The sequence below is a fragment of the Cibotium barometz genome, chromosome 44, assembly GCF_041138505.1.
Source record: "Cibotium barometz isolate CiBa-2024 chromosome 44, ASM4113850v1, whole genome shotgun sequence".
Taxonomy (NCBI): Eukaryota; Viridiplantae; Streptophyta; class Polypodiopsida; order Cyatheales; family Cibotiaceae; genus Cibotium; species Cibotium barometz.
In genome coordinates, this window is record NC_141089.1 from 6,580,538 (window position 1) to 6,598,359 (window position 17,822).

The window sequence follows — 17,822 nt, forward strand, 5'->3', positions numbered from 1 at the left end:
TTGGGCATTGAGTTTACTTGGATTTGGATTTGGACTTGGATATTGGAATTTGGAGTTGGATTCATTTGACTTGGATTCATTGGATTTGGATTTGGATATTGGATTTAGTACTAGCCCGGTGAGAGATGCTTATGGGTCATCCCCATGGTGTGCTTGGCATCAAAGATCTCGTGCCTTCACATCGACATCAACTTGGATATCCTACATCGGCATATTTGTTTGTTTGGTATTCATTGATTGTATTGATCCTGGCCAGTGTGCTCGTGGATTGTGCTTGAATAAATTCCTTTAAGGGCGCGGGGCCTGCTCCCTGCTCATGTGGTGTACTGTGCAAAATCTCGGTGTCCAGTGTACTACGAGATTCAGGGGCGCTTTCATTGCCTCTTCCGAGATGGATTTGGGCCATTGTCCAAAGTGATGGACTACTCGGACCAGCGTTGCCTTGGGCTTTTTCTCCTTGAAGTGCCCAGACACTGAGACCATATCCTATGCTCCATACAGGGGGACATGTCCGAGACACAGGTCAGTGCACCCTTACCGACTTCTTCAGAGCACCAGCGACCCCATGCACCGTTGACAACGAGTCGACTGGGCCCACACAGTCACCTCGAGGATTCACCTTGGACAGGGTTGGAGAGCTATGTAGCGCACGGCGCCCACGACTCGTTGGGCGGTGGCCCCAGCCGAGACATTATCAAAGGATATAGGTGATATTGGCACGACGTCGTGCGGCATGATCTCGGCGCTTCAGCTTGTCTATGCTGGATCTACCTATGCGCGAGACATTATGGGATGAGTCTATCTCAGTAGCTTCCCATAGCCTATCATTTTTCCAGTTCCACACTTCTATCAGATATGCCTTTTTCTGGAAGTTGTATCAGGCCACTAGTTCCTCTTTGGCCACATGTTATAGCTAGTTGTCTTTCAGTTTATGCTTTTCATTTTCTACTCGGGACATTTAGTTTCCTTGAGTTTTGGATGTATTGGTACTTTTGTCTCATAGGCCACTTTGGCCTCCTGTAGACGTTAATATATCTTTCTTTCTTTCTTCTCTCTCTCTCTCTCTCTCTCTCTCTCTCTCTCTCTTTTCTTTTCCAGACAGTGTATCAGATGTCACATGGTTGTAACTTTGGTCTCATAGGTCACTTTGGCCTTTTGAAGACGTTTATATAACATTTCATTTCATTTCATTTCTCTCTATAACTCTTGGACACGTGGTTGAGTCTGTCACTGCACGCCCCGTGGCGCTTACAGTGGTATCAGAGCAAGATTTCTGTTGAAGAAACTTTCTTGGGGTGATAGAGCCATGTCGAGAGCAGAGGGAGACCAAGGGCCTAATGAAGGGAACAACTATGAGGCCGATCCAAGACTTCAAGATGGAAACCAAGACTGACAGTCCGTCTCATGAGACAACAGCCATGACATCGTTAGAGTACCGAGATTTTCAGCAACTTAGACAGTTTCTCCAAGATGAAGAATTTGTAGCTTGGAGAGACAAGAAGGAATAGGACCAAAGAAGGGCTTGAATGTTTGAAGATTTCATCAAGGATTGAGCCATTGAAGCCGAAGGAGTTGAAGCTGTTGCTAAAGCTTATCTTCGGCCAAAGCAATCACCATTGCAGAAGGATCCAAAGCTACCTGGTCTATTTCTTGTGGAAGAAACAGGGAGGCTATCCCTAGGCCCACTCTCTTGGAGGTAGCTTCTTCGGGACAAGTAAAGGAAAGGAAGGCAAAGGAGCCTTCATCAACCGGCAAGATGGACTTCAAACCGGGTGAGAAGAGCGTCAAGTTTGATGCTTTTCATGGAACGTGGGTACACAAAAAGCATTATCTTTTACAGTTTGATGCCGCTTTTGGAGGAGACGACTACTCCAAAAAGTCAAAGCTTCGAATGGTTCGTATGCATTTGAAGGATGTCGCCTTGAATTGGTGGCTTAAAGTGGTATAGGAAGGGACTGAGTTGAAGACATGGGCTGACTTCAAGACTATCAACAAGAAGTTCCTATCCGCAAACTTTGAAGCAGATGTGCAGAAGGAATGGGATGAGGTAAAGCAGAAAGTTGGTGAGAATGTGACATCTTACCTTAACAAAGTTTCAACAATTTCCTTGAAGTTTACTTCATATACTCCCATTCCACCACTAATGGAGATGCGTAAGTTTGTAAATGTATTGCAACTTGAGCTTATGTAAGCAATTTGGAAGAAGCCCAAGACAAGGCTTTACAAGCCGAGGCCTTGTACATGCCTTGGATGGACGGCACGACAAAGAACGATAGCCGGGATCCACCTCGAAGGAAGAAGTTTAAAGACCGATCCCCATCAAGAACCGAGTCTCAAGGACCGGAGTGAGGACAAACGTTCACTCTTTCGAAGAAGATTGTCCCTCAAGCAACGTGAGGAATACGCCAACGATGGGAAGTGTTTCCAATGTGGAAACAAGGGACATATAGCTGCAAATTGTCCTGACAAGCTAAAGCAAGAAGCCAGACAGATTAGAAGATCATCAGATTGACATTGTGCCAAGAAGTTTCTCAAGAGGAGATTGCATTGGAGCAGTCTTGTACCATGAGGGCCATGTTGTGGCCTATGAAAGTCTCTGATGAGCATTTCTAGGATTCTACATGTGACATTAAGTACATCTGTATGTTTCAAATATTTTCTAGTACTAGTCCTGTCGGGTGAGCTTGTGCATTTGGTCTTTCTGCATATATGTGGTGTCATCTGGGCATTTGGCAATATCTCTATGCCTTATCTTTGACCAATGTCTTTGTTCTTGATGGTACTTCTTCAGGGCCTGTCACATGTGTTAGATATAATAAATGCATACTTACCCTCTGCAAAAACTAGACAGAAGCTAGTCAACAAACAAGTATGCATAATTCGTGTCTACTGTCTACCTGGGTACTCCAGGTACTGGCTAGGTTGAAACCGGCCTCTGGTAGAAACCAAAGTGCAGTAGACTAGCAGTCACCTATCCAATTGTAATCCAGACAAATAACAAATGAACAGGAGCTAGAATGCTCGAGAAAAAAAAGGAAAACGACACCTGTTGGTCCCAAAGCTTGGCGCCCCTTTCGGTATTTCTTTATTCACATTCAATGGAAAGTTTAACTGAGTACAACAAAGCCAGTCAAGGAAAGTAAACCTGCATGTCCAATCTGGCAGCCCTCAAGACCTCTTAGCATAGAGGATTCACATACAGATCTGTGTCCCACAAAAGCAACACATTGTGGTCTCCTCTAATCAACCAAGACAATACAACAGGGCAGCCTTGAGCACACGTCTGGCTGTTCCATGTTCATGGCTTCAAACTCAGCCCCAGTACAAATCCACTGACCAAGTCTGTTTCCACCCTTCAAACTGCCATACCCCTCCTCTCACAAAGGGCCAGAAGAAACAACTCTGTAGCAGACATAAGCCAGTGGAAAGAAAGAGAGAAAGATATGTTCAATGTATTCAAACTGCTCTGCACAGTTTTGCACTAGTCGACTTGATCGTACTAGATTGTACTTGTAGCCGCTAGCGTCAGCAAATCTGCAGCAGCCACCTGTACCTGTCCGTACCAATATGTACCTGCAGCACCCTTGTGATGCGCCGCGGCCACCCAAGATTTGTTAACCTTAGAAAGTTAAAAACCTTGGTCCCCATTGATACTTGGGGCTGTCCACACATATTTCTTTTGTCCGGACTCCCAAGTTTGCATCTTTAAAAATTTACCTTACATTTATCTTGCTCACCAACCACCACGCTGACACTTATGCTGTTCCACTTTCACAGGGTCATGACATACCCCCCTCTTGAGAAATGGCAAGCATCCTCGATTGCAATCTGGTGATACAGCAAAATATCCAAAGTGAAAAGTACAATATGGCAAGATCAGCGTCCCAATCTCTCTAAGCCATGCATATGTAACAACATTCACTGCAAACTAATGGTGTAGTAGGAGTCCAAGTTGTATACCACTGTGAACCATACATAACCACAACACCCGATGTGACTAGTACACATATATCATAGAAGTCCCATAAACAGATGTACTGTCAGCCATCAGTACCTTCGGGTGAGACAAAATCTGCACCAAGCGACCTCTAGATGTGATCTAAGCCTGTTTGTATCAAGGGAGTGGAGGTGCTACTCCCCCCTCTTGAGCGTCAGGCAATGCTCTAGACTCATGCTTTGCTGAACCTGAATGAGCCGTAACAAAAGTCGGCTCCAACTCAAAGGCATCGAGTTAAAGCTGCAAAACCTGAGGTGAATCTGTTAAGTCACCTTCCTTCATCCACTTCGCATCCATCGGTGAACAGTTCTTGAACTTCACAAGATAGCGACGGGAAACTTTACCTCGTATCTTTCTTTTCTTATGTGCCAGTATATGCTCTGGAATAAGAATCTCATCAAGTTCCTCAACTTCCGGCTGAGCCTCATCTGATACATCCTCAGGCACATCCTGATGGAAAGGTCTAAGTAGACTCCAATGAAATGCATTGTGAATCCTCCAGTGATCTGGTAGCTTCAAGCGATAGTCCACCTCACCAATCTTTTCCAATACCTGAAAAGGTCCATAATAGCGCATTGCGTGGTGGCACGGCGGTAGAGCGGCGGCGCGGCTCCTTCTTCATCTCGGCGCAAGAATCCTTCACGACGGCGGTCTGAGTGGTGAGTGACACACCATTGCTCCCTGTTTGAGCTTGCTGGTTTTTGGTTGTGTGCTTGCACCCATTCGTGGCTCGCATACGGTGGCTGGCAAGTCCCCAGCTCCGACACGTGCGGCAAGAGCGCACATTTTTGGCGCCGTTTGCCGGGGACATGCCCTACACCAAGCTCCAAATGCATCTCGGGCTGCTATTTAAAGTCAAAGGCAAAGGCAAAGAGAGACGTGATTGTGTGTATGCTGTTGACTTTCGTTTGTTTTTTGGATTCTGTTTTATCTAATCATTTCTCAGTTCTGCGCGCTGTGTGTGTGTGTGTACACAGAGGGCAGAACAGTAGCAATGCCGCGCAAGGCGCCGCGGCCGGCCCTAAAACATGTTTGTTAATATTTTCCGTAAAAAAAAAAAAGAAACCCGCGTGGAGTGGAAAGAAATTTTTTATTTGAAAAAAATTGAAAAGAAACCCCCCCTCCCCCCCACCCGGCCTCGACCCCGGCCTCGATCTCGGTCGCGGTCTCGGTCTCGGTCTCGATCTTTTGATATATATATATATAGGAGAGTGAGCCTCCATAGCTTTCTTTCAAGTGAAAGCTTAAGGGGAGTGAAGCTCTATATGTAGTCTACCCCCCAAGGAGTGGAGTGGACATGTGGGACAAAGCCTTCATCTTTTCCCCCAAAGGCACCCTTGGACTTTTAAATTAGGCCTCACACCTAGACACAAATAGAGTGTTCTGAGGACCATGGGAGCTCCGGATAGGCGATTATTGTGCTGTAAAGCACGCTAGGACCCCTTGGACGATACGCTTGTCTTGAGCTATCACACGCCTTAGTCCAGTTTCGACCATAAGTAAGGGGATAAAAACGGGTTGAAACAAGACAAAAACAAGTAAAAACGGGGTGCGAAACACCTGAGAAACCACTTGTGTGGGCTTCAAGGGTAGTTACCAACGCCCGTAGGATACCCACGTCACATGCATCTACGCTCTAGTCGGGTGCTAGAGTCTGAGCAACTAGAAAGCGTTTCAGTTTTACGCAAGCTCACACCATGCCTCCACGTTAGCATCTTGGCCTTCAGTTGGAACCCAAGGAAGTGCAACCCAAGATCCACGAATAGTGTACCTGCAGCGAATGCATCTGGATTTGCATTTAATGGCCTCACATGCATGGTTTCACACCATAGACGTGCCATGGCACGACATCCACCCCTTCTAAACCTGCACATCCTCCGATATGTGCCAAGTCATCATTAAGATCCACATATATCTGGATGTTGTCTTCATCTTCTACATTACCAGGAAGATCATCCTCTTCCTCTTCAACCATATCCATGCTATCACTATCAAGCCTCTCATCTTGAGTTCCCTGCGAATCAAAAGGATCACTGTCATGCCTTCTTTTAAACATCTTGATCCTTTTGCGTGCTACAAGATTCTTTATCTCTGTTCCATCAAGCTCACACAGGGTATACGTGGCATTTCCATGCACATGCTTGACAATGTAAGGGCCAAACCATCTTTTTGCAAACTTCCTTTGCACAGTGAACTGGTTGTCAAGACTACTATCATACATTAGGACCCAATCACCTTCTTCAATGGTTTTTGGCCGGAGTCTGTGTCTTCTATCAAATCTTTCTTTATTTTTCAACCTTGCATCTTTCAAACGAGCTTTAGCAAGCTCTACATCTTCAGGCCTTCTCTCCAACCGCCTCATTCGCAATGCAAGGAGGTCTTCTCTGTTCAATTCTTCCACCCAGGGTAATACATTCCAAGTTGGGACTACTTCTTCAACTGGCATTACCGGCTTCTGACCATACATTAATTCTGCAGGCATGTATCCTGTCACTGAGCTATGAGTTGTACGGTCAGTCCATAAAGCATATGGTAGCAGCCTTGGCCACTCCCACATTCTTCCTCTGCATGCCTTAGCCAAAGCTTTAATGATTAGAGGATGTCCTCGCTCGCTTTTACCATTGCTCTCAGGGTTGTAAGCACATGTTAGGGCCAATTTGATGCCAATTCTAGAAAAGAATTCCCTTGCTTCTTCAGCATCTAGCTCACCCCTGTCAGCTGTTATTTTCCCAACACAACCATACCGGCAAATCACATCTTCCAAGAGAAATTTGCATACTGTTTCCGTGCTCTTTGTTCTAAGAGCACGCCCTTCCACCTGATTTGTCAGGTCTTCTCTTGCAAGTACTACGTACCGCATTTGCCAGATTCCCAAGGGCATTGTAACTAGATCCACTACCCATTTGTAGTGCATGGCAGGTGGGTAGGTTGGTTGCAGGCCATCACGATGTCGCACATTCGAGTACATTTGACATACCATGCATGTTTCCACATATTGGGATACATCCTTGTACATTCCTTTCCACCAATATCTTTCCTTTATTTTGGTAAAGGTGGCCCACACACTTCGATGTCCAGCCCAGAGACTCTCATGGAATTCTTTCATGAGCTTCCCTTGAGTCTCTTTATCACATATAACTCTTTGTGGCATAGCATTCCTCTGCTTAGGATGCTTCCACAGGTACCCATTCTTTAGAAAATACCCATATGCCTTTCTGCGAATCCTCTTGAATTCTAAGTCAGACCAATTTTCCTGCCTTGTTAAGGTACTCAAGTATTGGCCAATAAGCAACCAATCTCCTTCATACATTTCCTCAGTAAAAGACTCAAGTGCATTTGATAAGCAAGCATGGTCTCCTTTTGCATGTGCAGTAGTATAGAACTTTGTGCCTACATCATCAATGTCACTAATCATCCCTTCTTCATTTTCATACCTGGCTCTTGATAGCATATCTGCAACTGGGTTGTCCTTTCCTGCAATATGCTTAAACTCAGGATTTAGTGACTTGATATAGGCAATCCACCTGAGCATAGCGATATCTGGAGTGGTGCAGCTTGCAATCATCCCAAGGAGTGGCAAGCAATCAGTTTCCACAAGCACGGATGCTCCAATAAGATATTCTTTTTCACATTTTAGAGCAGTGACTACTCCCAATAACTCCCTCTTGATCTGCGGATAATTTCGCTGGCGAATGCTCAGTACCTTTGCTCCAAACCTGATTACATACCTGTGATCATCCTCTTTATCTTGCCCTACTGCCCATCCTATCCCAGTAGGACTAGTATCAACTGTTACAATCACAGGCCTGCCACACTCATAATCTACCTTCCTTAGAGTAGGTGATGATTGGAGCAGACATTTCAGCTTCCGCATAGCTTTAATATATGCAGCACTCCATAAAAATCTCTGATTTTTCCTCAAAAGTTGGTAGAGAGGATCTGCTACATGTGCATAATGTGGGATCCATATAACATAAAAGACACATGCACCAAGAAATCTCCTCACCTCTGTAACATTAATGCATATCTCTTTCATTCTTTGTATCGCATCTATCTTGGCTGGATAAGGTCTGCGCCCATTAGTACTACAAAGATGTCCCACGATTAGTACTTCACCAACCCCAAACACTGATTTCAATCCAGACAAAGTAAGATTCACCTCTTCAAGCCTGGATAGAATTTTATCACAATCTTTTATATGATTTGCCACAAACTTGCGGCACCCTTTCGAATCCAAATCCCCATCTTTATCTTTTTCATCACAGCCTTTTATGGGCACATCATCCAGAAAAGGCATAGTTATTTGTGGTATGAAGTCTCGTAAGACTTTATTCATTCCATTCATCATATGCGCCACTGAGTTGGTGGCTTCCTGTGGTAAGGTGCACATCCTTACCAAACCCAAAGGAGTTTTCATTGTGGTCATGTCCCTGCTTTGTATATCCAGCTGGAACTGATCATATCCCGAATACAGATCACCCATAGAGTATATAGCTTTCCCTGCAAATGCTTCTGCAAACTCGTCCACAATCGGACCTGCTCCCACATTCCTGATTGTGACCTTGTTTACAGGTTGCATGTCTTGAATGAAGCGCAATGCTTCATTTTTCTTTGGCACGGTAAACCATCTGTTGGAGTATGGAGCGCATGATGGCTCCAAAATTCCCATCCTGATCTTTTCTTTTAGTAATTCCATCAGCTTTGGCAAGAGAGCTTTTGGTACTGGAATCGGCCGCAAGTTCCAGGGCACATGTGGAACAATGAAGATAACCATTGGCGCTATTACGCTTGGATCAACACAGCCTATCTCATGGGCTGAAAAGCAAAGGCCTTCCCATGTTTTACAAGCATCTCCTCAAAGCATTCCTTTTCAACTGGTAACAGGAAATCCTTGTCACCGATCTTCAGCTCTATTAGGGTTTCCTGTGTAAACTTATGCCCAATTTTCTTCGGATCTCTGAGATTCGGTTGCATAGAGGCTTCATCTATCTTCTCCTTGCTTTCTGGTGGCAGGGGCAAGGCAACTGGTTTCACCTTCTTTGCAACCGTTTTATACTTTGTATCAACACGAGCATCCATCTCACAATACATGTTTTTACATTCCATTCCCTCAAATTCCTGGATTATATCATACATCCCCACAGATGACACACTTTTACCATCTCATTCCCACCTTGTAAGCATGCGCTTTCCATGGCAAAAAGCTCACCCATAGTATCCACAAATGACACCTCGTCAAGCACACCTGAAATAAACTCATTTTTCTCCAAAAGACCACATTGCTCAAGACTTTTTTGTACATTTTGTACATATTGACGTATACCACGCTTCAAATCCTTGCTTTTTACAAAGACTATTGACCCATAGCTAGAGAATCTCTGAAAGTTTGCTGAAAAGTTATTTACATTGATTGAGTCCTGCGAGAACTCATTGCCCCTTGTACCATTGCAATCCCGCTTTACAATGGCACCTGGCCAAAATCCCTCATCTCCCTGTAGTTCATGAATTCTCTGTTTATCTTTGGGAGTGATTGTTCTCGAAGAGACTCGCGGTTCCTTTCATGGTTAATGCAAACTGTCAAGAACTGAACAGCTTTCTTGCCATCTTTGCTCCTTATTCTTGCATATGCTGAGCCATCATCTAAGACTTTTGTCTCCATCCTCATAGCTGTAATATAGGGTTGCCGAAGGATGGGTGCGTCAATACAATGAGCGTAAACCAATGAGCGTTGCGAGCAAGGGTATTTTATGAGCAACAATTCCGAGATAATAATAAAACCTTATTTCCCTATGAAATACAATACCTCCTGAAAGAGGAGCCACAAGAATATGCTTTAACTGGTTGGCTGCTTGGAGTTGTTTAATAACAATAAAGAAGAATGCAAAATGGCATGTCATGACATAGAACTGGAATGCAACAAGGTTAGTTTGTTAAAGATTGTCCAAAGCATCATTTTAAATATTCTTAGATACATGGGATCTCACATATACACCTTACTCACACATATAGGTAGACTTATGCATAAAGCTTGCATATATCCAAACTCAAGAAGTGCTCCTTCATGAGAAGATAAAAGCTGAGTTTTACTATGAATGATAAGGAGGGTTTGAATTTAAGAAGAAGACATCATCTATCAATAATTAAGGTCATATGTATTTAAGACAATAAGAAAGTGTAAGGTGGCACAAACAAGAAGCTTCAAAAAGAGGGTAGTCCAATTTGTGAGTCTACGTGATGGACTAGTCCAAGGGGGAAGAGGGGGCTATAGGATTGTCCAAGAGAGCAACATGATCCAATGCATGAAAAGATGGAGCTAGTGCAAAGTGTGACACCCTCAACCAAGGTGCACATGGAAGATGCATCAAAGGAAATCAATAGGCAAACAATTAGGTCCTTGTTACAAGTTTCTAGTCAATACAGAGAAAAATTTTGAAAAACGCATCATCAACAAAAGTATTATAGATGGATTTAAGAGATATATTGGGCAAATTTCATCATGTCTAGGACTATGTGCAATTTTAGTAAAGGTCCATGAATGTGATATTAAATCATCTAAGTTGCCAACAAGAAGGTTCATTGTTCTTTAGTTCAAGTGAGAACCAAATTCATGCGATGTGCATGATTTCAGGGTTCTAACATCTCTAGCCTCAAACATACTCATGTATCTTATGAAGCTACAGAAAAACATTAATCATCAAGCTACAAAAAGTACCAACAAAACAAGAGAATGGCTTGTGAATCCTTTATGACATAGACCTGCAATCCACCTAATACAAGAGTCAAGTAATACATCATCTATCAAGCTCAAAAAATGAAGCTATGAGTCTGTGTGGGGGGACAGGAAAGCATGAATCCACATAATCCAAAAATAGCGCTATGCAAAAGACTACTTCTCATTTGCTTCATCATCAAGAAAAATACACCTTCTCCTACGTTTCTCCCGTCCCAATGATCGATCATCCACAGTGGTGCTTGTCATGTGTATTGCCATTGCCTCTGCATAACATGGTAACTCACTTTAAACTTCCATGACAACATCAAAGAAAAAGAGAAAAGAAAAATGTAATAGAAAGACATGCATGTTTTACTTACTAGTCGGATGGTGCATCATACACTTCATAATCACCAGAGGATGTGTCACTTTCTCCAAGGTCTGCCACCTTTTTTGTGCCATAGATCTCCTCTATATATGGTGAAAGGTAATCCTTGCATATCTCCTCATCATTATCAATGACCAAGCAACCACGACCGGTGTGCATAGATGTCTTTAATATAGGCCCGTCCCAACCCCCAACTCCAATATTGTACCTGTTCGTGGGCAAAGAGCCTCAGTAAACATAAGCATATGAGAGGGACTCCTCTCTAGAATCCCTCGCCAACTACCACTTTTTCCACCACGTCGTGCTCTATTGCTTGAAGGTAAGTAATGACCAATAATCTCACAAGAGAGGTCCTGCTGCAAAATATTTCCCACCTACAAATTGAAATACACATAGTATTAAGTGATCACATTCAAAAGTAACCTCCAATCATTTAAATTCAATGCACTCCTAATAAGTACTGAAAGTGTCATTCAATTTTTAATGCACTCTCACTATTGAAAGGAGGATCCTTTCCCCTCTTGTGGAATGCCAAAGCATAAAATACATTCACCTATACAGGCAACAAAGAAAAAACAACACAATATTAGATGACAAATAGCAAGAATTAACATTCAAGTGAATAGTCTTAAACCTTTTGCATATGTCCATGCTTTTGTAGCAGAGATAATGACTCAGAGCTCTCCATAATCCATCTGAAACCTAGCTCCAAGCCTGTACGCTTTGCAAAGCGCTCCACAGAAACAAGAGAAGAACTCAAGCAAAACACTAAGACCCATCCCATATCATCCATAACACATGATGCCGCCAATAGAGAGAACTTCATGTGGTCATCTGTAAGGACATTCCATTGTGGAATACCTTGAAACCCATGAATAGGCAAACCTGCATATTAATCATGTATGTCAGCAAGTTCCTTTTACACAAACACCATCACAAAAAAGGAGTATACATTAAAAAAGTTTTACCAGTAGGAAGATCAATGAAAGTAAGGTCAACACTCCAACTACTTGGCTTGGAATTTCTCATCTTTGGACCTCCACCCAAACGCACATAAAACTCCCTCATAAAAGCAAACCCCTCATTGAAGTTTCCGGATGCAAACTCTTTTCCAAGCACTATGTAATCGTAAATCCAAACCTTGGAATGATTTTTGACTCCATGCTTCTCCACGAACAAAAAGCTAGAAAGTGGAGCATACACCATAGCTCCCTTGGTACTTGTCTTGTGTGCTATAGGACTCTCCAAATTACGGGTGTCTATAGATAGTATGTCCAACAAAAAAACAAATTAATAAAATCCAGAAAACTATTAAAAACAAATATTTAAATACAATCCAGAAGAACCCAATGTTACCTTTTATTACATCTCCCTTTTTTTGAGAGGGACGCCCCTTGTTTTTTCCCAAAGCATGCATCTCTAGCTCTTCTCTCTCTTTGATAGATTTCAACTCTGCCTCCATTTTCTTCCTTTGCTCCTCTGACATCTCGCCTGATGACCCAGAATCAGATTTGCATTCTCCTTTTAAATGTTGAAGGTATCTCTCCTTCTCCTCCTCTAGGCACTCTCCTTTCTTCATGTCAATCCACCAAGGGCAATGCTTTCTCTCCCAATCCGTCAAGATAAACACTCCATTAGGATCTTTACCTTCACGAAAGATGGAAGAGGTATACATACTATAGGTTGGAGGAGAAATCACAACCCAAGCCTTGCATATGTCAGGCAGACCATTGATTGTTTTCTTGGCTATTAGATGCATTAAAAACCTACAAAAGAGATATAATAAATCAACTAAAAAATAAACACGGTTCATAAGATTTCAAGAAACAATGCAAAAAGAGAATTACCTATAAACCAACCGTCTTGAGGAGTTTTTCAGATCCACATGCTTGGCCGGCGGAGTTGCCACACTCATCTCTTTCTGTTGTTCATAAAACAGCACTCCTCTATAACGGTTTACAATATCTGCAAAATAAGTCTCTATGTGCACATCGGCAGGTAGCTCCACCTTATTCACCCCCTGAGTAGAATCTACCACTTGGTGTAGAAGCCGTGTGGCATCCTCCAATACCTGATCCATCCAAACCTCCTTTGCAAGCCAAGGAATGTAGTGGTGATCTCCAAGTGGCATACCATAGCTCTGCCGAAAATTCTCATCTGCACCTAACATCTTTAACATTTTCAGCTTGAGATTTTGGGAACAAGCAACACTAGAAATGGCATAAAGTTTCTCAATTGAGATCTTAAACTTCTCATCCTCAAAGGGCAGCTTCCATAATACATTGAACCACTCCTCTGAATTAGATGGATTTACCACCGAAAGATTCTGTGCCACCAACAGAAAAGAATTAGAAGAAGAAATGCTTGTGATGCCAAAGAACCAAAAGCAGAAGATACAAACCCGTGTCATCCTTCTATTATAGGATTTAACGATACTCCTCCTAGCTAGTGTCTCAGCCTTAATACGCTCATCCTTTGCCAAGCTTGAGGGAATCTTCTTAATTGCCAATTCTAAATCTGATTTCCATTTATTCTTCAAAAAATAACAGCCATTAAAAAAACACTTAATGACAAAGATAGCAAAGTAACATTCTTAACCACCTTTATTAAGTACTTACCCCATATACAATGGGTCCAAGAATAGCTTGAGTGAGAGGATACCAAACTCGCCTTCCAGATTGTGCCTCCCTAGACCTGGCCTTCTCCATGGACCTCTTATCTTCTTCCGTGAAGGAGTCAGTGAAATTAGATGGATCAAGAGAGCAAACCGTGCTTGTATGGAATAAGTAATCTTTGAGGTTTGTCTTTACAATAGCCTCTTCATTCATTCTTCATGAAATAAATAGAAACAACCATAAGAACTAATCAAAACAACCATAAATACAATGTTGAATATACAAAATGTGTAATACTCACATGTTTATTCTTTGAAGTGCAGCGATAAGCCTCATCTCATCTTGTTGATTAGGCACAATGAATTGCGCCATAACTCGAACATGTTTCTTCTTATCATTACGATACATCTCCTTGATGCTCTCAAGCCAAGAAGCGGTCCTGTGATTTCCCTCCCAAACATAAAACATCTTTCCACTTAACATAGACCACTCATCTTTAGATGCAATCTCCTCCTCAAACTCTTCATTGATAAGCTGCCAGTTTTTGTCCCATGTCTTCATGATATCTTCATCCACATCCTTTGTGCTGCCATCTGGTAGATTTATGGAGAGAACAAACATACCTTTCATCATCAAATATCCTTCCTCTTCAAAAACCTTCTTTAACAATGAGAGATCTTTTCGAAGCTCTCGCACCCTCTCGTTGACCAAGCATCTACACAGAGGGATCAATGGAGAGGCATGGAACCCTGATTAAGTGCCAAGCTGTCTATGAACTCAGACCCATGTGGCTTGATGATGGATTGTGGAATAAGATCATCCACATCTTTCTCATCCTTGTCACTAGAAGCATCAACCTGTTGTTGAATCGGTATGAAAGGCTCAGTTAGAACTTTGTCTCCAGCTTCTTTGCTAACTTCCTTTTGAATGTGACTCCCTTGACCACTCTCTGCCATTTCAATGGTCTTTTCACTGCCATCACTAGGTGGAGATTTTCGCTTTCTTCCCACATTCTTGGCCGTTGATGTCTTCCTTTTTCCAAGAGCAGGTGACTACAAAAGACATTAAGAGCAAGTGATTATACAAGACATTGTTCTTTGCAACACTATTTCGCCAGCGAAATACATAAGGATGGAAAAACACTTGACATTACATGCATTCAGAGTTGCATAAGACAAATTCACAAATTTCAAGGCATTCATGCACCTCAATTAACCAAAACGAGGAAATTTCAAGGCATAAGAAAAATTTCATAACACATACATGCGAAATAGTCTTCGCCCTGTTCACAAACACACACACACACATACTATTTCGCTGGCGAAATAGTGTTTACCTAAGGCAAATATTTTGCCTCTCTCGTCTTCATCATCACCGCTCTACACATGCCCTTCAATTCAAATCGAAAAAGTCTTCATCACAAATACCTTTCCACATTGCATTGAGTGGAGGATGGATGTGTACTCCAAGTTGGGAAGGTTTCCACATTGCATTGAGTGGAGGATAGATAGGTATGCTCACAAGAACACACACATACACTATTTCGCTGGCGAAATAGTGTATGTGTGTGTTTTAGTTACCACAAAAACACACACAAACACTATTTCGCTGGCGAAATAGTGTGTGTGTGTGTGTTTTTGATAATCTGCAATGAGTGTGTGTGTGTGTTTTTGATAATCTTCTGAGCTTGGCCATCACGACATAATCCTGCAACTATGAAAAGGCGAAATAGTGTGTATGAGTTTTGGCTACCACAAAAACACACACAAACACTATTTCGCTGGCGAAATAGTGTGGGTGTGTGTTTTTGATTGTCTGTAATTTGGATCCGCCACACCTCTATTGCATCAAAAGTGTAGGCTGTCTACGCCTCGGGACGAAAATGCGAGCGCACAAACACACTCACACACACTATTTCGCTGGCGAAATAGTGTGGGTGTGTGAGTTTTCGTTACCACAAAAACACACACAAACACTATTTCGCTGGCGAAATAGTGTGGGTGTGTGTTTTTGATTGTATGTAATTTGGATCCGCCACACCTCTATTGCATCAAAAGTGCAGGCTGTCTACGCCTCGGGACGAAAATGCGAGCGCACAAACACACTCACACACACTATTTCGCTGGCGAAATAGTGTGGGTGTGAGAGTTTTCGTTACCACAAAAACACACACAAACACTATTTCGCTGGCGAAATAGTGTGGGTGTGTGTTTTTGGTTTCCTGTAGTGTATATCCTCCAGTTTCTGTTCTTAGCAGAACCCATCATCACAGTCGGCGGACACTCTAGGGTAGACATAGGGGAGGAAAGGCATGTGTGTGTGTGTGTCTGTGTGTGTGTGTGTGTGTAGTTCTGATTGTCCAAACTTTTCTGACAATTGTACTCCTATAGCTCTGGTGAGTGTCCGTAGATAAGGCAGTCCTTCCCTCATAATATAGGGAAGGCAGTCGCCTCCCGAGTAGCCAGTTACTTACTGCTCTTGTGCCATATCTTGCTCCTACTTGCCCTCATGAGCTATCAGCTATCCCTCCAATGCTCATGCATGTATGGTCCTTATTGTGTCATGCACGCCTGAGCACACTCTGATTTCTCTTTGCCAATTTTACCCCTCTTGAGCCATCTTTCATATGGTCATTTATCATCATCCAACAAGGTGAAGATTAGAGTTAACTCTATCCTTAGCTTGTCTGTCTCTAGTATCATAGATTCAATGAGCCCCTACACAGGCTACACGTGTATTTGAATTCCCAAGGCATGGACTAGCTTTCCATGCTAGTGAGTCTTAAATACACCATGTAACTACATGTCCAATAAGTCTATAAAAACTCAATTCATGTGCTCTGCGATTCATCACCCAACAAACTGTTGACAAATGCCTTGCTCAATCGAATGGTCTTATGGCTCACATTTCCCTCTCATGAAGTTTTATTAACCTAGTTTATGGCTGTTGTGACTTGAGTGGTGGAATCAAGATTTATCTCATAGGTTCTTTTCTTATTCTTGATCAGATGAGAGGAAAGTGACCAAAGTTTAGGCTCACAAGGTTTAGACTCGCATCAAAAGTGCATGTTGTCTACACAAACACACTCACACACACTATTTCGCTGGCGAAATAGTGTGTGTGTGAGTTTTGGTTACCACAAAAACACACACAAACACTATTTCGCTGGCGAAATAGTGTGGGTGTGTGTTTTTGGTTGATCACCATATCTATACGCATTGTTGTCCCACCATATCTCTACCATACATGAGTTGTCTACGCCATAGATGAACGGTAGGGCATGACAGAAGGAGGCGAGCGCACAAACACACACACACACTAATATTCTTCGCCTTTCTCACAAACACACACACACTATTTCGCTGGCGAAATGGACTCGAAATACCTTGCTGCTGCCCACTGATCTCCTTGTCCCACGCTTCATGTGTGCTGCCCACTGATCTCCTCGTCCCACGCAGAGGCTGAAGGCAATGCTCGGGAGAATGCTCGGGCGCAGAGGCGGAAGACAATGCTCGGGCGCAGAGGCTGAAGGCAATGTTCGGGAGAGCGAACTTGCTCGGGCGCAGATGAACGAACTTGCTGAAGAGATTGCTCAGGGGGAGATGCAACGAACTAGAGTCAACAAACTCACACACACCCAAATTAAAGGCTCTCTGACTCACACACACCTACCCAAATTAAAGGCTCTCTAACTCTCTCTAACTCTCTAATCCGAGTTCACTTTCCAGGGTCTCACCCGAGTAAAAGGCGCTCTAACTCACACACACCTACCCAAATAAAAGGCTCTCTAACTCTCTCTAACTCTCTCTCTCTCTAATCCGAGTTCACTTTCCAGGGTCTCCCACACTCGCGTCCATCAATCTCTAGCCTTAATTCCTTTCTATGGGCTCTCTCTCTCTCTGTCTCTCCGGAGATATTATTTAGCCTTAATACTTTGTAGGCTCCCTATCGAGCACTCGTTCGCTCTGTACATCTCTGCCAAGCATACTCTCTCTAGAGCGTTCTGTCATCTAGAGCGTTCTGTCATTTACCCGAATTAAACGGTCCTGGATTGGAGAAACTTAAGAGACGGGCCTCAACAAGTGCAATCCCACCTGCGGCAAGAGAAAT

At 43.0% G+C, this 17,822-nt stretch overlaps 2 protein-coding genes across 3 annotated transcripts in view; one reads left to right on the forward strand and one right to left on the reverse strand.

Moving 5' to 3' along the window:
• LOC147612900 (uncharacterized) overlaps positions 1-17,822 on the forward strand; it is a 73,869-nt gene that overhangs the window by 23,705 nt on the left and 32,342 nt on the right. The window lies entirely within an intron of this gene.
• On the reverse strand, positions 5,721-17,136 carry LOC147612901 (uncharacterized). Its single transcript, XM_086782104.1, has 13 exons — positions 17,098-17,136; positions 14,557-14,764; positions 14,014-14,461; positions 13,951-13,958; positions 13,716-13,816; positions 13,499-13,630; positions 13,111-13,423; positions 12,454-12,711; positions 12,066-12,356; positions 11,732-11,982; positions 11,573-11,650; positions 11,267-11,468; positions 5,721-5,764 (listed from the first exon to the last, which is right to left on the reverse strand). The coding sequence occupies exons 1-13, from the start codon at positions 17,134-17,136 to the stop codon at positions 5,721-5,723; spliced, it is 2,373 nt and encodes a 790-aa protein (XP_086638230.1).

Excerpts from the sequence above, each read along its gene's own strand:
- LOC147612901 (XM_086782104.1), bottom strand. The coding sequence starts at position 17,136 with ATGAAGCGTGGGACAAGGAGATCAGTGGGCAGCAGCAAG. Across the intron at positions 12,712-13,110 it reads AGATTCTACTCAGGGGGTGA|ATTGGGAGAGAAAGCATTGC; the intron begins ATAAGGTGGAGC and ends TTATCTTGACGG. Across the intron at positions 11,469-11,572 it reads GTGAGAGTGCATTAAAAATT|GGAAATATTTTGCAGCAGGA; the intron begins GAATGACACTTT and ends AATTTGTAGGTG.